Source organism: Oryctolagus cuniculus, chromosome 10 (genome assembly GCF_964237555.1).
Source record: "Oryctolagus cuniculus chromosome 10, mOryCun1.1, whole genome shotgun sequence".
In the NCBI taxonomy this organism is placed as follows: Eukaryota; Metazoa; Chordata; class Mammalia; order Lagomorpha; family Leporidae; genus Oryctolagus; species Oryctolagus cuniculus.
In genome coordinates, this window is record NC_091441.1 from 54,243,220 (window position 1) to 54,264,727 (window position 21,508).

Sequence of the window (21,508 nt, forward strand, 5' to 3'; positions counted from 1 at the left end):
GCCCTTCAACAAATAAAGCCAAAAGTTGTGCCACTCAAGAGCGATACAAAGGTACTGAGCGAGAGCGACTCCTAAATTTCTAGGCCTCTGCCAGGGCCTGGTGACTGTGAACTGTGTCTAAGGGTCGGTCACTTTGCCAGGTTCCCCCCTGGACAAAGCTGCGCTGCCAAGGCCGAGCTGAACCCGGGATGTTCCCCAACACCAGGCCGCCGAGCAGCAGCAGCGGTGGCTGTAGAGGTTTAAACTCAGGAACGCACGGCTGGCTAGTGAAGCAGTGTTACGCAATCTGAAGGAAGGCAACCACCGGACACGGACGCCTCGCCCAGCGCCGCCCGGCAGCAAGCGGAGGGGACGCTGGATGGCTGTAAGCATGACCTGCTCGCTGTCACTGCGGAAGGCCAGGCGGTGCGCTGTCGCTCCTGTTTTTAGGAGTAAGCCATCACCCAAGTTCTAGACCATATTTTTAGTAGCATTTGAGAATGTTGTAGATACACTTTACTGTAACATTTTGTAGTTTAAAGAGCTTTATTAATGCAATAAATTAACTTTGTACACATTTATATATACATATATATATTAAAAAAAAAAAAAAGACCACACTACCAAGCGATTTCAGAAGGTTGTGGGCCTCATTAGAGCTTGCTCTCCAAACACCTGTTTGAAAAACGCAACGTGTTCTTCACAGTGTTCTCCTATAGAGAGAAGCAGAAGGCACCGCCCATTAGATATGGCACGAAAGCAGAGACTGCTCGTTCGGTGTGTACGCTAGGTCTTAACTTATTTTTCTTGAATAAAACACTTTGTTTTCCTAAGCCTGGATTGCCCCTTCTATCACAAAGCTGCTGCCTTCACAACCCCTGTTCCCGAGATGCGTGGGAAAGCCGGGTGCAGGAAGAGTAGGCCCACTGTGCGGCCGGGAGGCCGGGAGCTGCTCTGCACTGGCCCAGGGTCAGACTTGGGAGTGTGACTGAGGACTCCGCCCTCGCTGAGGGCACAGCACCGTTAGCCGGTCCTTCCTGCCTGCAGCTACAGCGCTCAGAAAAAGTGCAGGCCACGGAAACTCTCAGCCACCACCTGCTGTCGTGTTCCTGTTTCTTCCAAAGGGACGTTCCCAGGTGTTGGGCTGGGTCCAGCCTCCGGATCATTCCCACCCCAAACCACCTCCCAACGAGTTCCCGAGATAGAGTGATGCCTGCAGCCTGCAGCCCGCAGCGGTAGCTCCGCTGCGCCTCAGGGTTCCGGCCTGAATTCTAGGGAAAGCCAACTCGATGGCACTGCTTACTGAGGCTTCCTACTGCGAGTCTGCAGTTACCCGGGTAGGACTATGGTATTCCCACCTGGTGTGAAACTGGGGTTCCCTCGCAAACGCTGGTTTCGCTGTTCAAAGAAGCGGAATATAGTATAGAAAAGCATGTTGTCTTCAGTCTGCTTTGCAGCGTCCAGAAATTTCCTTGCAGAAATGTTGTCGTGGCCGCCGATGCCCCGGATGAACCTCAAGGCAGCTAACACTTGGTGTTTGGAAAGGAGGACTTCCACTATTTCATCGTTGGCGGTGGAAAGTCGCTGGGAGTGAGGGGGAGAGGAGTGCAGGTCAGTGCAAGCGCCAGGGTGGGGTTCAGCCACTGGAGACCCCGACGGCCAGTTACCTTCAGCATATCCAGAGACAGCTGGTGAGCGGGGGGGTAGAAGCTTTCCAGGGACAGGAGCAGACAGGCCTGCAAGACAAAGGTCCCGCTAGCCTCGGCCGCGAGGTCAGCCCTCGAGGTCTGCACGCACAGCGAAAGCGAAGCCTGGCGCTACCTACCAGGGGCTTGGAGTCGCTGAGCACGTGGTACTGCAGGAACTGGTGCAGCATGTAGAAGAGGTTGTGCTGGACCAGCGTCTTGATGACAAGCTCGTGCAGGTAATGCTGCGGGCAGAGCGGGAGCCAGGACACGGTCGTCACGGGGCCCGGCCGCAGCACACCCAGGGCCGGCTGAGCGCTGCGGCTACTCTGAGCCGCGGGGTTCGTGATACTTTCTCATTGCAGGTGCGGCGACCAACAAGGTGGGAAGGCTAGGGGAGTCCCTCAAAATCCCATCCCAAGTCAGATATGCAGACCTGCCCGTTAGCACGTGCCGGGCGACTTCCTAAGCGAAGATGTTGGCAGTGCTTTTATTAACAGAACAGACCCCGCTCTGACCAGAGACAGCACGTGCCCACTTGAAGGTACCTGGACTGCTATCTGGAACTGGTTGAGGGAGCGGATGTACTCCATCAGCACGGCTATCACAAACTTATGCGGCATCTCCTAAAGGGGAAAGAGGGGGTTTGTGAATACCCGGGTTGCAAGAGCTCCACGTTCACGCCTCCTACCCTCCACCCCAACTTGGGCCCACACCGGGATCCCCAGAACCACCCTCTCAGTGATGAAGCTTCAGGCCTGAGAACTACAAGCCAGTCTCCCAGGGCTGGCCTTGTGGTGCAGCGGGTTAAGCTGTGACTGGCATCCCACCGCAGCACCAGCTGGAATCCCAAGCACTCTCTTTCCAATCCAGCTCTCTGCTGTGTGCCTGGGGTGGCAGTGGAAGATGCCCTGAGTACTTGGGCCCCTGCCACCCATGTGAGAGACCTGGATGCAGCTCCTGACTCCTGGCTCAGCCCCAGCCTCTGTGACCATTTGAAGAGTGAGCCAATGAAATAAGTCTTTTTTAAAAAAATGCCAAGCTAGCAGTGCTAGGTCCTCGCTCGAGGGAACTCCAGTTCTCACGATATTAGGAGTTCTGATTGGCTTCAGCTCCCTATTCTGAAAACCGAGGCCAGGGCTCTGGTGTAGCAGGTAAAGCCACTGCCTGCAGTGCTGGCATCCCACATGGGCACTAGTTTAAGTCCCGGCTGCGCCACTTCCGATCCAGCTCTCTGCGATAGCCTAGGAAAGCAGTAGAAGATGGCCCCAGTCCTTGGGCTCCTGCACCCGTGTGGGAGACCTTGAGGAGGCTCCTGGCTGGTGCGGCCAATTGGGGAGTGAACCAGAGAATAGTAGACCTCTCTGCCTCTCCTTCTCTATGTAACTCTGACCTTCAAATAATAAATAAATATTAAAAAAAAAAAAAAAAACTGTGCCAAGGAGACCAGGAAGCTGCTGCCCACCTTGTTTTCGGTGAATGGTGACAGCACGTGGGTGTACACGTCCGACTGGTCCACCACGGCCTGGGTCCGCACAGGCCTCTTGAGAAGTGGGTTGCGGCTCTGCCCTGCTTCTACAGCCTGAAACACAGGTCACAGGGGAACAGTGCCATTCACGGCTACCCCAGACAGACTGCACTCCTGTGTATTAGCCTGCCACGGAGAAGCCACTGGTTTCCCTAGGACCCTTCCCTGTGCTGGCCGGCGAAGCGCTCACAAGTCGTATGCTCCAGGGTGCGAGAATGGACAAGGCAGGCAAAAGTCACCCATCTCCCTCTCAGCCTCCTCACATTCTTCAGTTCCCTGCCTGGTTTTCTAACGCAGACCACGTGGCATCTGTTGCCCAAAAAAACACAGTGTTGTGCTGACGTTCCCTGAAGCCCTGAACCCGATAAATGAGCCTGGCTTAGCATGCGTCTGTCTGGGCTTTTCGATGGTACAGGTAGGGAGCTCTGCGAGAAGTCCTTGACGCTCACCTATCATTCCCAGGCACTCTAGGTTGGGGGGGCCTCTGTAGTAGCTATGGGGTGCAGCCTGAGAACCCATATTTCTAAGGGCTCCTGGTCACTGTACCTACATGCTGTGGGTAGTGAGGGCTTATGAAGCCCAAGGGCCGGGGCCTTAGTGGTAAAGCATCCCATGTGGGCGCTGATTCTAATACTGGCTGTTCCATTTCTGATCAAGCTCCCTGCTAATGTGCCTGGGAAAGCAGTGGATGATGGCCCAATGCTTGGGTCACTGCACCCAGGAAGAAGCTCCTGGTCTTGGCTCTGGGCTGGCCCAGCCCCAGCCAGTGAGGCCTTTTGGGGAGTGAACAAGTGGATGAAAGACTTGTGTCTCTCCTTCTCGTTCCATAACTCATTCAAATAAAGAAAGTCCAATGGCCAATGTAGGGGGCACACTGCTGTGTGGGGTCAGGTGCACGGTTGCCCACCGGCCAGCAGCAGGGCCAACAGCAGGGACTGGGAGGGCTCAGTCGGCCCTGGACGGTGACCACACGTGCCCCAGGCAACCCGGCCTGCTTCTGCTCCAGGAGTGGAGTCTGGAGCTTGTGTTTTTAAGACCACTTCCATTTTTAGCCTTCGAACTAAATTAGACCTTGAAGTGAAATAACTGCTTCCGCTTGTCCCCGACTTTTCTGCCCTCAGAAGACAGGACGTCTGAACAGCGGGCGCGATCTGGTGCAAGGAGCAGACACACGTCTCCAGCCCTTGCCCGCCGCCCAGTGCCGAACCCCACCAGCGCTGTCGACTGACAGACCGACAGCAGCCGAGGGCGAGTCTGCTCCTCGTACCCAGCGTTCCCTTGAGGGAAAGGATGGTGGTGAACCGACATCCTGCTTCTCACTTACTAACCCAGGCTAGCCTGGCAGAAAGACGCATGAAAGAACGCACAGCTGGGACTGGCTTTCTTGTCTACAGAACAGAGGGAGACCAAGGATCAAACAGATTTCGAAAGACAAAACCGGGGAAGACGCTCAGCGAGAGCTCAGCGAGATGACGCCGGGCAGGCCGCTGCTCGTCTCACCCCACCTCCATCCCCGCCCCCGCCCCCGCCCCCTCCCGCAGCCCAGCCTCATGACCCACTTACCATCATGTGACACTGCTCAGCATCCAAGTACTTCTTATACTCATGGTTGAGCTTATCAAAGACGGTGGCTATCACGGGCAGCGCGGCTCTGTCTGCCTCGCCCAGCACTGTGGAGGACACGAGGCACACGTCAGCCTGCCCGCCTTCCGCTCGCCCTTGGATTCCAACACTCCCAACACGCTGCCCAGTGCCCAGAAGGGGCCCGATGCGCACACACAGACAGCTGCCGGGATGCCCGTGTGCCTGCCACGCCCATGCCCCACGCCTGTGCTCCAGTGCACGGCCCCTGGGACCACCCAGCTGCGACCAGAGCCTCCGCAGGCATGGCTGGGGACAGCAGCCTTTCCACGGGGTTACACAGCCCATTCCTCAAGTACAGAACGAGCCTATCAAGTTCCTAACAACGAGGTGTGCTCTTTCAAAGAGATCGACTCGTGGAGAGGGCGTGACAGCGGCACGGCTGGCGCCGGGCGCGGGCTTCTGGCACTCACTCTGCGAGCAGACGGACAGGATGACCGCCTTGCACTCCTTCCTCTGCAGCAGGAAGTCCATGAGCCTCCCCTTGTCGGGCAGCAGATTCACTATGGGCTGCAGTTTCACTTGGAGGTTCCACAGGTAACCTGGGGTTCAGGGGCGGCAGTTAGTGTGATGCATCCCAGAGCAAAGGCCCAAACGTGCCTCCCCTGCATGGGGAGGAAAACCCTGCACAGCACGGTTCATGGTTTGTTCCTAACCCAGGCAGAGCCAGCACATTCAGGAACGTGTGTGACGACGGGAGGATTACCAGCTCCGCTGTGAAATCTGCACACTCGGCCGATCCCTTCCACGTGACCTGTGCGCTCGGAGGCTCCCTGAACGTGGGGGGCAGGAAGTCCTTGATTCCAAACGCTACCCTCCCCGCCCCCAACCCCCTTTGCAAGTAGAAACTGCTGCTGACATACAGCACCAGCGGTAGACTCACTTTCTCCTGCAAGGCTCCTTAATCTAAAGGGGAACCGAGAGGCGCCTGCTGGCACTCCCGAGCTCATCCATGGGCCAGTCCCTACAGAGTGCACACACACCGCTGTGCAGGCGGCTGGGGCTCGGCAGGGAAGGGCGCGCTCACACACAGCGATCTGCATGATCACGCTGTCTGCTCCCCCGAGCGGGCACAGGACACAGGGCTCCACCACAGCCAGCTGGCTACGCCTGGGGTCTACTTTGTCTAACGTGATGACAGTCCATCCCCTCCGACCCACCTTGGCTTGCACTGATGATGATGTCGGGCTGAAAGACGATCCAGGACGACGAATCTGCAGACTATAGGAAATCCTAAACCAGGATGAGACGAAAGCAAAGGCGAAGCCGGCTCTGGCCCCTGCCCGCCAGCCCCGTGGTGAGCCCAGCTTGGCCCACGGAGCCCGCTCGGCTAGACCGCCCTGAAGAGGGGGCAGCCACCCCCTGCCGTGCAAAGGATACAGAGTTTACAGGGGACTGGAGACTGGCTGGTCACGGCGGCGGGACCTGCAAATGACAAAAGCTGCGGCCAACGCCGGAGCCGGGGAGGCGCCCGGGAGACACTCCCTCAGCCGTGCGTGGCGAAGGAAGGAAGGAGCGAGCGTGTGCCTCACTGGTAACACCCGGTGAGGAACGAGGCAGGCGTCGAGAACCATCGCTGGGAAGGTCCCCGTTGCGGGGAGCATAGCACGGCATGGCTGTAAGAGCCAGAGTTCTTAAGCTTTGATGTCCTCCACACACACAAACGACTGAGAAATGACTCAACGTTCAAGCACGCAGACGATTCACGGAGAAAGTTTCAGATCAGCGTTTCAGTGGTTTGCGGCTCACTTATCTCAAGAACTAAGCAGAGTGGGGCTGCCTCCGAGAGCCCCCTGGGGAGCAGGCTGTGAAGGGGGCGGGGAGGGACCAGGCATCTTGCACCCGTGCTGTGCAGGCAGGCTAGGCAGGCCCAGTCCGAGACAGCAGAGGTGGGCTTTTGGACAGACCACCTGGGGAATCACGGACGAGCCCAGGCACTCTGGGCGGGAGGCAGGATCGGGCCGAGCCGACAGCCCTTGGTTCTGCTGCCTGTCGCGCTGACCCACAGGCTCGCAGGGGAATCCCCCAGGTGACCCCAACATGGAGGCAGAGTGACAACCACGGCTCTAATGAGCCCAAAGCACAGGCTGCAGCGGCCTGCAGTCAGCCACACACACCGCAGCCAGCCCCTCACTTCCAAGGGTGCACGGCAGCCACACCCCCTGAGCCCTGAGCCCCTCCCCTCTGAGGATGCAGGACAGCCACACTCCCCGAGCCCCTCACCTCCGAGGGTGCACGGCAGCCACACCCCCTGAGCCCCGGAAAGCAATGGACTTGGAATTCTTCCTGAGGGTTCTGCCCAGACTGTTATCCTGACCATGCCTGGCACTCTTCCTTTTCAAGAATGACTGACTTATTTATTTGAAAGGCAGAGTAACAGAGAGGAAGAGACAGACTGATCTTCATTCTGCTGGTTCCCTTTCCAAGTGGCCACCAACAGTCCAGGTTTAGCCAGGCCAAAGTCTGGAACTCCCTATGTGTCTCCCACGTGGGTGTCAGGGGCCCCAGCACTTGGGCCATCTTCTGCTGCTTTCCCAGGCCCATTAGCAGGGAGCTGGGTCGGAAGTGGAGCAGCGGGGACTCGAACCGAACCAGCACTCTGACACGGTATGCCGGCATCTCCGGTGGCGGTGTAACCCACTACACCACAGTGCCAGCCCCGGCCCTTGTTTTCTTACAGTGGCCAACTAGAACCCAGTTGCCTCTAACTACCCCTTTACCACTGCAACAGCGCTAGGGTCGCACACGAGGGGTGGCCTTCCCCCAGCTCGTCAGCACTCACCTTCACGGCAAGCGGCAGCAGAAACAGCTGCTTGGAACAATCCACCCTTTCCACACTAGCAGGCAGGGGAAGGGCTCGGACCTCACCCCGTGAGAACCGTGAGAACCGGCGCCTTCCTCCCCGCTGCCAGGAAGTCACGAAGCTTTGGGCTGACCCAGCAAGGCCTGCGGGGAGGGGCGGCCCCTCCCACTCCCACCCAACTGCAAGGGGCCGACCCCTGGGGACCACCTGCCTGGCATTCCTTCTGAGAACACAGCACTGCCGCAGACTCAAAGGGGTCACACAGAATTCAACAGTGAACTCTGACCGCCGACCTCTGCAGGCGAGTGGAATACTGTGCGGGTTCTGTCTTGAATCAGTTACGCTGGGGCAAGGCCAAAGGAACCAGACAGTCTCTCTCTCTCCTTCCCTGCAAACCCGCCCTCCTCTCGTGGCTTCCTACCTCTGCCTCTTCGGGGCGGGTAAGCATGTATGGCGCCCACCAGTCACCAGAGAAGCAGTGCTTACAACGATGACAGCCAATGAGGGACAGCCAAGGCCGAGACGACGACCATCCCTGGCCAAGCCCAACTTCAGGGCTGCAGAGCCAGAACAGGAAGTGCTGAGGGCTTATGGGCATCACACACTGACGCCCAAAGAGTCTTTTTTTTTTTTTTTTTTTTTGGACAGGGAGAGTGGACAGTGAGAGAGAGACAGAGAGAAAGGTCTTCCTTTTGCCATTGGTTCACCCTCCAATGGCTGCTGCAGCCGGCGCGCTGCGGCTGGCACACCACGCTGAACTGATGGCAGGAGCCAGGTGCTTCTCCTGGTCTCCCATGCAGGTACAGGGCCCAAGCACTTGGGCCATCCTCCACTGCCTTCCCGGGCCACAGCAGAGAGCTGGTCTGGAAGAGGGGCAACCGGGACAGAATCTGGCGCCCCGACCAGGACTAGAACCCGGTGTGCCGGCACTGCAAGGCGGAGGATTAGCCTGTTGAGCCGCTGCGCTGGCATCCAGAGTCTTAATCTCCACTCTCCACTGCAGCGCGCAGGGAAGAGAGATTGGTTTATTTTATAACTGCTTCTCAGAACACAAGCTAGCTTTAGAAAGGTGGCAGCTGCACTCTGAAAGGAGGATAAAGAGCCCCTCACAATGACGGCGCAGATCTGGGACGCTGTATAAGCTCTCGGTGCTCTGGGCATGGACACGGGCAGCTCCCGCCAAGCTCCCGGCAGGGGCAGGACGCTAAGGCGGACTGGCAGCGCAGACCGCTCGGCGGGACTCCATCTTACCTGCCAGGGGGATCTGGTAGGGCTGAATGGACCGAGCAGGGAGCACTGGGTGGTGGAAGGTCACGGTGCCATCAAACTCTCCCCTTAACTTGATATCAAATATCACGGACGTCTGCATGGGGAGAGAGCAGAGACCGTGACGCCGGCACACAGCGCGCGCCTGACCGCGCCCCTCCATCCTGTCACGGCTCACGGTTAGGGTGAGCTCCGAGGCCTGGGTTTGCGTGCCACCCCTCCAGGCTGGTCCTGGAGCAGCAGTGTGCCAGCTTCCTACGTCAGTATCTCATTTCTGACACACTTCCCTGGAAGCGCGCAGGGTGACTCCAGCTGATGTTTTCCACTTCAACGTGCAGCATCTTCGCTGGTCAGAGACACGCGGGCCGCAGCCTCCAGGTGCCCAGCTAACAGCCTACGGATAGCAGCACCCCTTCGGTTCTCTCGGGCCACTCAGCCTCAGACCACGTGTGCCTGGCACCAGCCCCCACGCTCATGCGTGAAGCGCGGAGGATCACAGACTGGTGTGACACAATGGCTCTGCAGGGGAGCCCGGCTACCAGGATCCACCGAGTGTTGCAAAGGTCAAAGCGCCTCGTGTGGTATTTTCTGAAATAGTTTTTCATTATCCCTACTCAACTCACAGCAAGCCGCTGTTTTGTAAACCATTTAGGATACCAAACCCATTTCCATCTGGAAAGATCCAAACTCAGAGCACTTGGGGTCCTCTCAGGTCCTTGTTCAGAAGGGCCTGCCAATTTCCACACAGCTCCGTGGCAGCCGGCACACACAGGCCCCCACCCCCACCCCCCACAGCTCGTACCTCTGTGTCCTGATGATGAACGACCACCAGGTTGTCCACCACATTCAGGGCAAACTTGCCCGTCCTATTTAACTTTAAGATGTGCATCTTTTTACAGGCGCCTTCTCTGTGGGACAACAGAAAGCCCAAACACAGGTCAGCAGGCTTTAGCTCACGTCTGAACACCCGAGAGGGAGGGAGAGCAGTGACGTACCGCGGGAGGTGATACAGGACCACCTCTGCCCCCGTGCTGGTGGAAGTCCGGGAGTGGTGTCGCAGGAAGAGGACGTAGAGCTGGCCGTATCTGATGGGAGGACAACAGACCCGCGTCACGCTGCGCCTGACACCCCCACGCCCAGGGCTCAGGCTCAGGCCCTGGGAAGTCCGTCAGGGGGCACCCACTTAGGCAGGAATCTGCACTCAACAGCAGCCTTTACACAGAAAGTGCAGTCAGCCAGGCATGCCGTCACGGGGTTCTGGGAAAGGAGAACGAGGAACTCAGCACAGCTGATCACAAGCTAGGCAGAGTCCTGGCCCCAGGATGGCTCTGGCTTTCTCTCCTAACCCAGGATCCAGAGAAGAGCGCCTTCAAAAAGTAACGCTCTAATAATAAAAAGCTGGAAGTCTGGGAACAATGTGAAGCCACAGAAGAATCAGAAGTGATTTAGAGGGGCCGGCGCTGTGGCGGCGTAGAGGGTAAAGCTGCTGCCTGCAGTGCTGGCAGCCCGTGGGGGCGCCGGCTTGATTCCTGATTCTGACTCCTGATGCCAGCTTCCTGCTAATGCATACCCCTGGAGGCAGTGGGTGATGGTTTAAGAAATTGGGTTCCTGGCACCTACAGAGGAAATCTGGATTGAGTTCCTGGCTCCTGGCTTCGGCCCAACCCAGCCCCAGGTGTTGCAGGCATTTGGGAAGTGAACTCTGTCACTTAAATAAACAATAAAATTTGGGGGGGGGGGGGGGGAGCCAGCGCTGTGGTGTAGTGGGCTAAGCCTCCGCCTGCAGTGCCAGCATCCCAAATGGGTGCCAGCTTGGGTCCCAGCTGCTCCACTTACGATCCAGCTCTCTGCTATGGCCTGGGAAAGCAGTGGAAGATGGCCCAAGTCCTTGGGCCCCTGCACCTACACAGGAGACCCAGAAGAAGCTCCTGGCTCCTGGCTTCGAATTGGCACAGCTCCAGCCATTGTGGCTATTTGGGGAGTGAACCAGTGGATAGAAGACCTCTCTTTCTCTATCTCTGCCTTTCAAGTAAATAAATAAATATTTTAAAAAGATTTAGAAGCAGAATTGTGATGATTACTGAATCAGGGATATGGGTTATATTTTTAGTTCGATATTTTCATTATGATATTCAAAAATTAATTCCACCTGTTTTTCTAAATGAAAATGTGTCCCTATGTAAGTAATTTGTGAGATTAAAAAAATCTATTTTGCAACAATTATGATACATTATAGCTAAAACAAACTCTGTTAAGCTTCAACTCACAGGATGAAAAAAATTTTTAAACGAAGAAACCTAAGAAATAAATTGCTACAGTGTTCTCATCTGATCACACTAGGAAGGTGAAAAATATTAAGATCACGAAGCCAATAAAATGCAAAAAAAGCATACCAGCAAGGGCGTGGTTTTCCACATTCACAGAACCTGGTACCACACAGGACGCCGGGAGCCCTGCTCAGGGGTTCTAGGAGTGCCCTTCCCCGGCCCGCTGACCACACCCCTCCCACTCAGAGCAAGGGCCAGGACCTCTCCCACAGACAGACGTACATGGTCGCCATGGCGATGTCTCTCTCGGAAAGGCTAAGCTTGGTGGACTTGGGCGCAGCCGGGAGCTCGATCTCAAACTTGGGCAGCTTCGACATGGTGCCAGCCTGTTGGGGGTGGGGGAGGACGTTTTAGGCACAGTTTGTGGAAGCCCTTCGCTGGTTCACGCTCCCCACGTTCAATCCATGGGGAGCCCTCCCAGGTCCTCCCGCCCCGCGTTCCGCCCACAGCCGGCACGGCGCGGGGCGCCCTCTGCTGGCCGCAGCGGCCAGGCGCTGGTCCCGGGCAGGCCCAGGGGAGGAGGCAGGGTCGCTGAAGGCGAGGCGTCCCCTACCCTGAAATGGAAAGGCTGCAGGACGTTGCCCAGCACCGTGGTGGACAGCAGAATCACGGCGCTCTCGGGACAGTACAGGTACCAGTTCACGTTGATGTTATGACTCTTCAGGACCTTCAGACTCCGCTTCTCTGGCAGCACCTGCGGCCACGGCCAACAAACAGAATCTCAGCGAAAACCCCGCCGCGCAGCAGCTGCCCCGGAGAGGGATGACTTGTACCTAGGACACCTGCCGGCGGGGAGCCCCGCCCAGGGCTTTCCTTACTGAGAGCAGGGCCTGCCAGCCCACCTGCCAGCTGAGAGGTCAGCAGCCTTCCAATTCAGGCTGGCAGCACTGCAACGTCCACGCTGCCCCTCCACAGGCTCAGCCCACGCGCCAGAGAGCAGGGAGCAAGGAGCAGCAGCGTCCTCCCCGGGGAGGAAATGGGCCCACGTACAGAGCCAGCCTGTGACAGATCCGCCTCTGTCCAGTCTCCATCCAGACTATAGCATGCCCTGCTTGGCCAGGGGCTCCCTTCCTCCAACCCAACCGGCGCGTTCATGACCCTCTGCATGCCAACGAGTTGTGTGACCAAGGCTTGTTTTAAATGTGCTCTCAGTGTTCTGACAGGTTAAACACCAGGCCTAGACTCACCAAGACTCCACACCAAATAACTGAGGTGGCAGTCAGTGCTGGGGGCCTGAGCCCTGGCAATTTGGGTGCAATCAAAGCAGGGAGCGCGACCCCTCCTCTGAAGGCCGACTGGGTCAGCTCAGTGCACACTTTCCCACCGAGATCACAGAAAGGCGTGTCTGCACAGGACTGCCACTGGGAGCCCTCCACAGACCAGGCGACCCCTTGCAGGCTACTGTCACATACAGAGCTGGTTCTGTGCGGTTTAGGATTCTTCACGGTGTTCTTTCTGCCGCTCATCACAAAGGCTCTGATGAGAGCCCGACAGCGCGGCTCCGTGGCACCGATGCTGCGGTTTTGCTTGAATGGATGTCTTTTCCCTATGCATACATTCTGAATTACACTGCTTCCTTACTCTGACAATTCGAACCTGAAAGATAGCACCTCCTACACTGGCTGCACGTGGCGACCTCAGAAGCAGTCTCAGTAGGTCAGGCAGCCAGGAAACAGGGACCGAGGGACAGGCAGAGGCATCAGAGGACACAGGGCAGCACCAAGGGCCACGCTACGGACTGCAGCACTTGCAAATCACAGGCCAAACCGAGGTTAACATCCAGACTATACAGAGAACTCCCACAACTCAACAACAACAAAAAGCAAGCAACCTAATTAAAAGACGGGCAAAGAACCTGAGCGGACATTTCTCTACAGATGACATACATACAAGTGGCTTCCAAGCCCATGAGTGAATCATCAGGGAAAGGCAGATGGAAGCCACAGTGAGCTCTCCTCACACCCATTAGGATGGTCACCATCAAAGGCCAGAGAACAGCTGGTGAGGATGTGGAGGGCCGGGGGGCCGGTGCACCGATAGGGGATGGTAAAGTGGTACAACCGCCTTGGAACACAATACGGCAGTTCCCTCAAAATTAAAACACCTATCATCCGGCAATCTCATGTCAAAGTGTGTAACTACAAGAACTGACACCCTGATCCACAAGAGAAGTCTGCACAGCCATGTTCCCGGCAGCATTACCCACAACAGCCGAGAGGAGGAAGGAAGCCATGTGCCCATCAACAGACAACCGCATAAGCAAAACGCGGTGTGCACGCAACAGACACTGTCCCGCCTGACGATGCAGGACGAGCCTCGAGCACGTTATGCTAATGAAGTAAGCCCGTCACCAAGAGTCAGGCCGGCATCCCAGCTACACGAGGTTTCTCGGGCGGTGAGACCTGCAGAAACACAATCGTGGCTGTCAGAAACTGGGGCTGGTGCTCGGTAAGCAGTTTCCACTCAGCACGATGGCGCAGTCTGGAGATGTTTCCCAACAGCGCGAACCGACACACTCGACACCACCGAACCGTGCACCCGAAAGGGTGAGATGGTCAGTGTTCCCAGTTTTCTTAGCACAGTAAAAAAAAAAAAAAAAAAAAAAAAAAGTTTTTAAAAAGACGTAGAGGCAGTTCACAAAGGAAGACAAAGGGACAGCACCAAAATGAAAAGAGGGTCACTTCCCTAGTAATGAAAACTGCAAATTAAATGTCTTTCTCACTCTCGGACAGGGACAGGCCAATGTCTACAGACTGAAACCACCTAGTCCTGGCTAAGTGGGGGACATGGAGGGTCCTACAGGCTAGGCAAGCCGCAAACTTCAGAAGGAAACTCAGCAACAGCGGTCTACACCCACGCTCAGATCTCCCCTCCACACCCTCCAAGAACCGCCTCAGCCAAGAACAGAAAGCCGTGTGCTCCAGCCTCTCTACCCAGTGACTGTCTACAGCCACAGAAATGCAAAATCCAGCCAGACGTCCGTCAGCAGGGAATCGGCTCGATAAACTGCGGTGCATCCCCCCGGCCACGTGCTCTCCAATCCCAAACACGCACAGAACGGCGGCCAGCGCACACTGCCACGCAAAACAGGGAAGCCAGCTGCCCCGTCTGCACAACAGTCACCCACTGAAGAAGTGGAAATGTGTGTGAAAACATAAGTAAATAAGAGGCTACACACCAAATCACACCGAGTGTGATTTCCACAGATTGTGAGAGACTCTGACTTTCCTTTCAACTTGGTACTGCTAGAAGGTTTAAAAAAAAAAGTATTACTTGCAAATAAAGAAAAAAAAAATCAAAATAAAACACCTGAGGTATCTCTTTAGTATGGAATTCAAAAGGCTGCCAAAGTGCTATCATGGCACTGTTCTCCAGTAAGCGTGAGTGAGCAATCACATACCTGGTAGAATTCGATTCCCTGGTCAGTTATGAAGACAATTTCAGTGGAACTGGTCCAGCAGAACCCCAGGATGTTGGCATTCTTGGTCTGAAAAGAATGATCAAGAAACACTTCTAATGACTCTTTAAAAACATGTGTAACTTTCTACAGAAGTTTAAAACGTTCTGCTGCTCTTACCACTCTTTAAGAAAGTTGCCCAGAAGGATTACTTGTTAACAAATCAAATTTTCTTTAAAAACAGCTCTCTGTGATTTTTGCCATAATCCCTCTTTCAAGACCCGAACCTTCATTCCTTCTTGTGAGCCAACAGGAGCCACTTGGTTTTATAAAATGGTGACTGACCAGAGCTCCCGGATACCTACCGCCCCCTCCAGAACCCAAGTGCCATGGACAAACTCCTCGCCAAGCACATCCCAAGGCAGTGATGTGGGTGGGGTGGGCACGTGGCCTGCTGGCTCAGGCTCCCTTTCAGACTCCTGCCTCCCACATCAAGTGCCAGGCGTCCAGTCCTGGCTCCATTGCTAATTTCAGCTTCCCGCTAATATACACCCTGGGAGGCAGCAGATGATGGCTAAAGCACTTGGGGCCCTGCCCCCCATGTGGGAAGCCTGGATTGAGTTCTGGGCTCCTGGCTTCAGCCTGGCCTAGGCCTGATGACTGTGGGCATCTGGGGAGTGAACCAATGGACAGCAGATCTCTAGCTCTCTTTCAAATAAATGAAGTTTAGAACCCATTTAGCATTGTAAAAGTACAAAGTAAAGTTGTTCAGTGAGTGTTGACTGAAATGGGCAGGGGGACCCTGAGGCCACGCACCTGACTGCCCGGGATGGACAGGGCCAGGCAGCGTGAAGGTGCCCCCCCAGAGCCGCTGAGCTGGGAAGGGCTCAGTTACCAAGCAGGTGCACCACTCCTTGCCGACCAGTAAAGCCTCCCACCCTGACTCCACTTTGCAGAATAGTTACCAGAGGCCAAAGCCTTTCCCACCCACTAAGCGGCTTCTGTTAGGCTGGGATGGGGAGTTTTAGCTGAGCTCCCCTAGCCTAGCTGATCATGCCCGGCAGAACTAACTCCCAAGGACTGGATCTGCATCTGGGGGAAGAAGGAGCGCCCAGGACTCCACCAGGACAAGAAATCCAGGAAGAAACATCATCACAGACGAGGATAAAGCTCCTCACCCGAAACCCCCCAAGCAGGTGGCAGTGAGGAACCGGGGGGGGGGGGGGGACCCAAGGAGGTGGTGGGACAGAAACAGCAGGCTCCTGAGCGGTCACTGCCAGGGGTGAACCCCCGGCACCCCCAGCCCTCCCCACACCTCTGCCAGATGAAGAGATAGCCTTTCCCGTCTTGGGAAACCACCCCTGTCCCAGAGCAGACCCCAGCAGATCCCAGCAGCACAGCAGAGCCAGAGCCCTAGGCCCATACCCCAACCCCCACCCGCCCCAGCCCGCAGCTCCCGCAAGCAGCCAAGAGGCTCTGGGCCCGTACCTTGCACTCCTGTGTGTATTCCAGCTGAGAATTGTCAGGGATGAAATTACAGAAATCCTGAAAGGAAAAGAAAACACGGGGGAAAACGTTCAGTGGGTAGCATGCTGCAGGCCCCCATGGCATATACAAGACACGCCAAAGCAGGCAGCTTCAGAAGGTGATGGGAAAATACGTGCCCCCTCCACGGCAGCGGGCTTCCGACTCCCCTACCGAGAGCAGTTCACCCAAATGCTGGCTTGAGAGTTCCTGCCCCAGAGGGCTGATGTCAGAAGCTCCCCGCGAGGTTTAGCAATACTGACAAGAAATGAGCAAAGGATCCTGCCAGCCTTTCCCAGCAGCCTTTGCGCTGCTTCCCAAATGACAATGGCGAGCAGTTGTAAGGGCCAAAGCGCCAACCAGCTGAGCCGACCTGGAATGTCGGCTCCCGTCAGCTCCAGCACACAGACTCGGAGAAGTGAGTAACACACAGCTCCGTGGATGGCTCATTTACAAAGCAGCCAAAAGTACTCCTCGCATAATCTACACTGCTGGCTACCACCCAACATAAAAGATAGACAAAGTCCCGTATTACTTTTTACATTAAGTCAAACATAGCAAACTAAGTTCAGATTAAGTTTTCCATTCATGTCTTTCTCATCTTCAAAGGCTCAAACACAGTGCAACATAATTAAATCTTCCATAACAGAAAGGCAACTGTTTCCTTGAACACTGAAATTCTGCCATTCCCGCCTTTCTAAATGCAAGCCTAACGCCCCTCTTCCCAGTGCTACCTTTAACAGCAACTTACCACAGTCTTCGAGGTCCTCTGAACAGCCAGGATCTTATTTTCTAAGGAAAACTTAATGCACTTCACTTCTCCTTTGTCATCCATTCTTTAACAAGAGAGGAGACAGGAAAATTGAAACCAAACAACAGCATTCTAGCGGCTCACTTACTGATAAAAGATGACAAATTATTCAGGAAACAGCTAATCCTACTTTACAATTATGTTTCTGAAGCTATCAGTAGGGAGTTTTTGTGTTTGTTTTTATGTTAAGAGACAGAGACAGTGAGAGCGAGCTCCCATCATCTGGTTCACTCCCCAAATGCCAGGGCCCAAGCCGGGTGCTGGGACCTCAAACCCAGCCCCCCCCCCCCAACTACCTGAGCCGTCACAGCGGCCTCCCAAGGTCTGCTTTAGTCAGGACACGGAACCAAGTATCCAACCCAGATGCTCCCACGAAGGACACGGGCTAAGCACCCGCGACTCTCTTCACACAACAAAATCCAACTTGCTGGAGAGACTTACACTTTCATGGATAACCAGAGACCAAAGAGTTGCAGTCACACGTACCTGTCACCTGAGAATTACTAAATACGTATGCACACAGCCACACCATGCTACTTCACAAACTGCAGCCAGCCCTCTCTCCATCCTCCTCCCAGCAAGGCTTCTGCTCAGAGAAGCCTACCCTGTCTCTGCCTCATGTCCCATCCACCACACAACCACTGCCGTGCACCAACCACCTCAAACTGACGCTAAAGAGCGTTTAGGGAGAGGCTCCTGCCTAGAGTTAAGACACGCACGTCCACACCCGGGTTTGATTCCTGCCTCCTGACTCCAGCTTCCCGCCAGTGCAGACCCCCGGGGAGGCAGTCAGTCATGGCTGAAGTAGCTCAGTCCATGTAGGAGACCTAGGATAAATTCCTGACTTGGAGTCTAGTCCTGCCAGCTGTGGGCATTTGGGAGCGCATGTTCACTCTCTAATTTTTTAAAGTGCATTCAAGGGCTGAATTACAGGCAATGCAGACATTCTGGGGGGCATGGAAGTGACCATGACCTTAACTGTGATGACAGTTTCATAGACATGTGTGTATCAAAAATCGCACTGTGGGCAGCGCTGTGGTACAGCGGGTTAAAGCCCCAGCCTGCAGTGCTGGTATCCCATTCACAGGCGCTGGTTCAAGTCCTGGCTGCTCCACTTCCAATCCAGCTCCCTGCTAGTGTGCCTTGGAAGGCATGGGAGGTCCAAGTGCACCAATGAGGAAGACCCAGAGGAGGCTCCTGGTTCCTGGCATCAGTCTGGCCCAGCCCCAGCTGCAAGTAGATGGAAGACATCTCTCTCCCTGTTGCTACCTCTCTCTGTATTCTGCCTTTCGAATAAATAATTTTTTTTTTTTTTTTGACAGACAAAGTGGACAGTGGGAGAGAGAGAAAAAGGTCTTCCTTTGCCGTTGGTTCACCCTCCAATGGCTGCAGCGGCCAGCGCGCTGCGGCTGGCGCACCGCGCTGATCCGAAGGCAGGAGCCAGTGCTTATCCTGGTCTCCCATGGGGTGCAGGGCCCAAACACTTGGGCCATCCTCCACTGCACTCCCTGGCCACAACAGAGAGCTGGCCTGGAAGAGGGGCAACCGGGACAGAATCCGGCGCCCCGACTGGGACTAGAACCTGGTGTGCCAGCGCCGCAGGCAGAGGATTAGCCTATTGAGCCGCGGTGCCGGCCCGAATAAATAAATCTTAAAAAAACTCATCACACTGTACGTGGTGAATGTGTGCCAGTTACACCTCAGTAAGAATCTCATTCTGAAAAAACTTAAAAAATTCTCAAGTCTCCCAAAATACCTTGCTGCCTCACCAAGAGGGCCTCCTCCTCCCCACTTACAAATAATTCCATTCATACTTTAAAAATCTGCTTGGGGCAGGCCTTCGGTGCAACAGGTAAGATGACACTTGGGATGCCAGCATTCAAGTCCCAGCTCCACTGAAGTCCAGTCTCCTGTGCACACCCTCAGAGGCAGCAGGTGAGGGCTCTAGTAGTTTAGTCCCTGGCACCCATGTCGGAGAGCCAGACTGAGCTCTGGGTCTCGGCTTCAGCCTAGGCCAGCACTGGCTGCTGCAGGCATTCAAGGACTGAACCACTGGGAAGGAAACACCTCTCTCCCTGCTCTCTCCCTTCCAAATAAATAATGAAACTTTCTTTTCTTTAAAAAATGTATTCATTTGAAAGACACTGTTAGAGAGCAAGCAAATTTCCATCCGCCGGTTCACTCCCCTACATGGCCACAACAGCCAGGGCTGGGCCAGGAAGGAGAGCTTCTTCCAGGTCTCCTGTGTGGGTGTAGGCACACAAGCACTTGGGCCATCTGCTGCTGCTTTCCCAGGCACATTAGCAGGGAGCTGGATCGGAAGCAGAGGAGCCAGGACTCGAACCAGCCACCCATATGGGACGCCGGCACTGAAACCTGGGGCTTAAACCCACTGCGCCACAGCGCCAGCCCCAAATAAAAAGTAAAATGTTAAAACTTCGCTCAAAGCTTGTCCCTATCCAATGCCTCTCCCAACCCCAGGGCCCCTGGCCAGTGGCCTTCCCTGAATGTCACGTCTCTGTTGTGGTCCACATTGGAAACAGAGCTCCATTATCCACTTATCACAGTGAACCGTGTGTGTGTCCACTCACCCGTCTCCCACACTCCAAAAGTGGGGGTGGGGTGGCTCAAGGTCAAAGCTTTCACTTGCTTGGTACCTAGTACAGGGGCTGCCATCGTGACCATAAAAGAATGAGTGATTTTGTCTTTCAAAATCTGGTTCCCATGAACGCAGGCCCACTGTAAAAGTTCTTAAAGTCACCACCGAATAAGGGCCTCCATGTGTATAAACAGTTTATCACCCAAATGGAGACACTTCTGAAAGTGAAAGGAGCCACTATGGATAATCATGTGTGTAAACTGGGCCATCTGGTCCCCTTGAGCACGGTGGAGGCCATGGTCTCCCTGCCTTAGGACAGGGGGACACCGAATGTCACCACCTTTCTAACACTGATAGAACCTGGGCTGAAAGACAGGAAGTCCACCCACAGGAAACGGGTGCCTGAGCTCGCTGACCCGCTAATTCCAAGTACCAGGAAGTAGGTGCCCTTCTGCCCCAACCAACAGCTCCACACATGTCACGGGGGTAAGGGGGGGCAGGAAGGGCTGGTGTGTGCCCAGCAGGTGTCTGCAAGCTGCAATTCCCATGCTGTACACACACTCCAGACCTCTCACGGGAGGCAAATGGTGAGATCAGACAAGCCTACAATTGGCAAGGCACCCCGTCTACACGCTGACATTACCCCGAGAAAGCCAAGAATGTTACCTAAAAGAGATGGGATTCCTGTCGTCTGGGCCTTTAACCACCACCCCGGTGGCGCCACCAGATCGAACAGCGAACACCTGAGAGGGAAAAGCAGCCACGTTAGCGGCCTGGGCCTTGGGGACACGGGCTCCTACAGCAACCGGCAAGGGCTAGGTTCTGCTGGGCCTCACCCTCGGTTCCGCGGAGCCAACACGGCCCACACCGAGGCCGAGCTGTTCACTTGCACCTTAAGAACCCAGAGAGCAAAAACGCGAAGGGAATGGCTCCGGGGACCCCCCCCCCCGGCTTGCGCCCCCGCGCCGCTCAAGCACCCCAAGTACACGCTGTCTTTCCCCGGCCCCCCTTAGAAATTCCGAGACAGAATAATCACGTCACTGCCCAAATCCTTGGCCACAAGTGTAACTGATGACAAACGCAGACAACAAAAGGCTCCCGGGAAAGCCCGGCGTGCCAGCCGCTGACAACGCCGGCCCCAGCGCCACTGCGTCGCGTCCACCCCCGGAGCCACCTGCGGGGCCACGGGGCCGCCTGGCCGGGGCAGGACCCGGCCCCCACGGCCCGCCCATCAAGGAGGGGGTGAGCGCCGGCTCCCGCGCGGGGACCGGTGGGGAGGCCCGGCCTGCGCCAGCGGGCACTCGGCCCTGGCGCGCCGACCGCCGAGCGGTGCGGGGCGCCGCGGGCCGCAGCTGCGGAGCTGGCCGCGCGCGCGGGCGAGGAGGGCGCGGGCTGGCGGGACCTGCTTGTTGGCCTCATCGAAGAAGACGCAGTTGACAGGGTTCGCCTTCTCGAACTGCACCGGCCGCTCGCACAGCTCCAGGTAATAATCCTCCTCGCCCATGGCGGGCGCCGCGGAGGCGGCGACAGGGGGGCCGGGGGCGGCCGCCAGCTTGGAGCCGAGCACGGGACGCGCGGGGACGGGAGGCGGCGGCGGCGAGCTCGGCCCGGCTCCGAGTCCGCTTCCTGGTGCCACGCCCCCGCCCCTCCCGCCACGTGACCCTGCGCCCTCGGCTCTTAAAGGGGCCGCGTCGGCCCGTGAGGCCCACAGACCGTCCCCGCGCCCCGCCCTGTGCAAGCGGCTCCGCCCCTTCCGAGGCGCACGCGGCGCCTTCCCCCGACTCGTGTGTGTGTGTGCGCGCGCGTGTTCCATAGGGGTTGGTGCCAGGGCTGCCCCGGGCCTGTGCAAGGCTTCGCCCTCCTCTCGGGAGGATTTACTGGGCGCCACCCGCGCGTGCCGCCTGGAGCTTAGTGAGAGAGAGGAGCCTGGAGGAGGCAAACCCATGTA

The 21,508-nt window shown here is 56.2% G+C and overlaps 2 protein-coding genes and 1 long non-coding RNA gene across 6 annotated transcripts in view; 2 read left to right on the forward strand and 1 right to left on the reverse strand.

Moving 5' to 3' along the window:
- The window catches only part of NPC1 (NPC intracellular cholesterol transporter 1), a 50,527-nt gene extending 49,715 nt beyond the window's left edge, over nucleotides 1-812 (forward strand). For 2 of the 3 annotated variants that reach the window (XM_070049760.1, XM_070049761.1), the window contains exons 25-26: nucleotides 1-51; nucleotides 141-812. In XM_070049760.1, the coding sequence (XP_069905861.1) occupies nucleotides 1-51; nucleotides 141-181 (92 nt within the window). In that variant the 3' untranslated portion in view covers nucleotides 182-812. 3 annotated transcript variants of the gene reach the window in all.
- On the reverse strand, nucleotides 507-21,198 carry RMC1 (regulator of MON1-CCZ1). Of its 2 annotated transcripts, none has more exons than XM_051851338.2 (20): nucleotides 20,963-21,198; nucleotides 20,227-20,303; nucleotides 16,902-16,986; nucleotides 16,115-16,171; nucleotides 14,630-14,716; nucleotides 11,783-11,923; nucleotides 11,452-11,555; nucleotides 9,898-9,987; nucleotides 9,705-9,810; nucleotides 8,888-8,999; nucleotides 6,214-6,258; nucleotides 5,994-6,047; nucleotides 5,247-5,375; nucleotides 4,756-4,862; nucleotides 3,130-3,246; nucleotides 2,213-2,290; nucleotides 1,805-1,909; nucleotides 1,647-1,715; nucleotides 1,338-1,563; nucleotides 507-692 (listed from the first exon to the last, which is right to left on the reverse strand). In XM_051851338.2, exons 1-20 carry the CDS (start codon nucleotides 21,062-21,064, stop codon nucleotides 613-615), a joined length of 1,971 nt encoding a protein of 656 aa, XP_051707298.1. In that variant the 5' UTR covers nucleotides 21,065-21,198; the 3' UTR covers nucleotides 507-612. The 2 variants fall into 2 exon arrangements, with proteins under 2 accessions (XP_051707298.1, XP_069906491.1); XM_070050390.1 differs by lacking the exon at nucleotides 20,963-21,198 and adding an exon at nucleotides 20,397-20,427.
- LOC103349308 (uncharacterized) overlaps nucleotides 20,891-21,508 on the forward strand; it is an 8,474-nt gene continuing 7,856 nt past the window's right edge. The window contains exon 1 of the long non-coding RNA XR_007921504.2: nucleotides 20,891-21,043. This is a non-coding gene — a long non-coding RNA (uncharacterized lncRNA). The remainder of the gene's footprint in view (nucleotides 21,044-21,508) is intronic.

Bases quoted from the DNA above. Each gene is read 5' to 3' on its own strand.
- RMC1 (XM_051851338.2), bottom strand. From the start codon at position 21,064: ATGGGCGAGGAGGATTATTACCTGGAGCTGTGCGAGCGGCCGGTGCAG. The intron at 11,556-11,782 runs GTAGGGGACGCC...CACCCCCAACAG, and splicing joins TGCAGCCTTTCCATTTCAGG to GCTGGCACCATGTCGAAGCT. The intron at 6,048-6,213 runs GTATCCTTTGCA...TATAGTCTGCAG, and splicing joins TCCAGTCCCCTGTAAACTCT to ATTCGTCGTCCTGGATCGTC.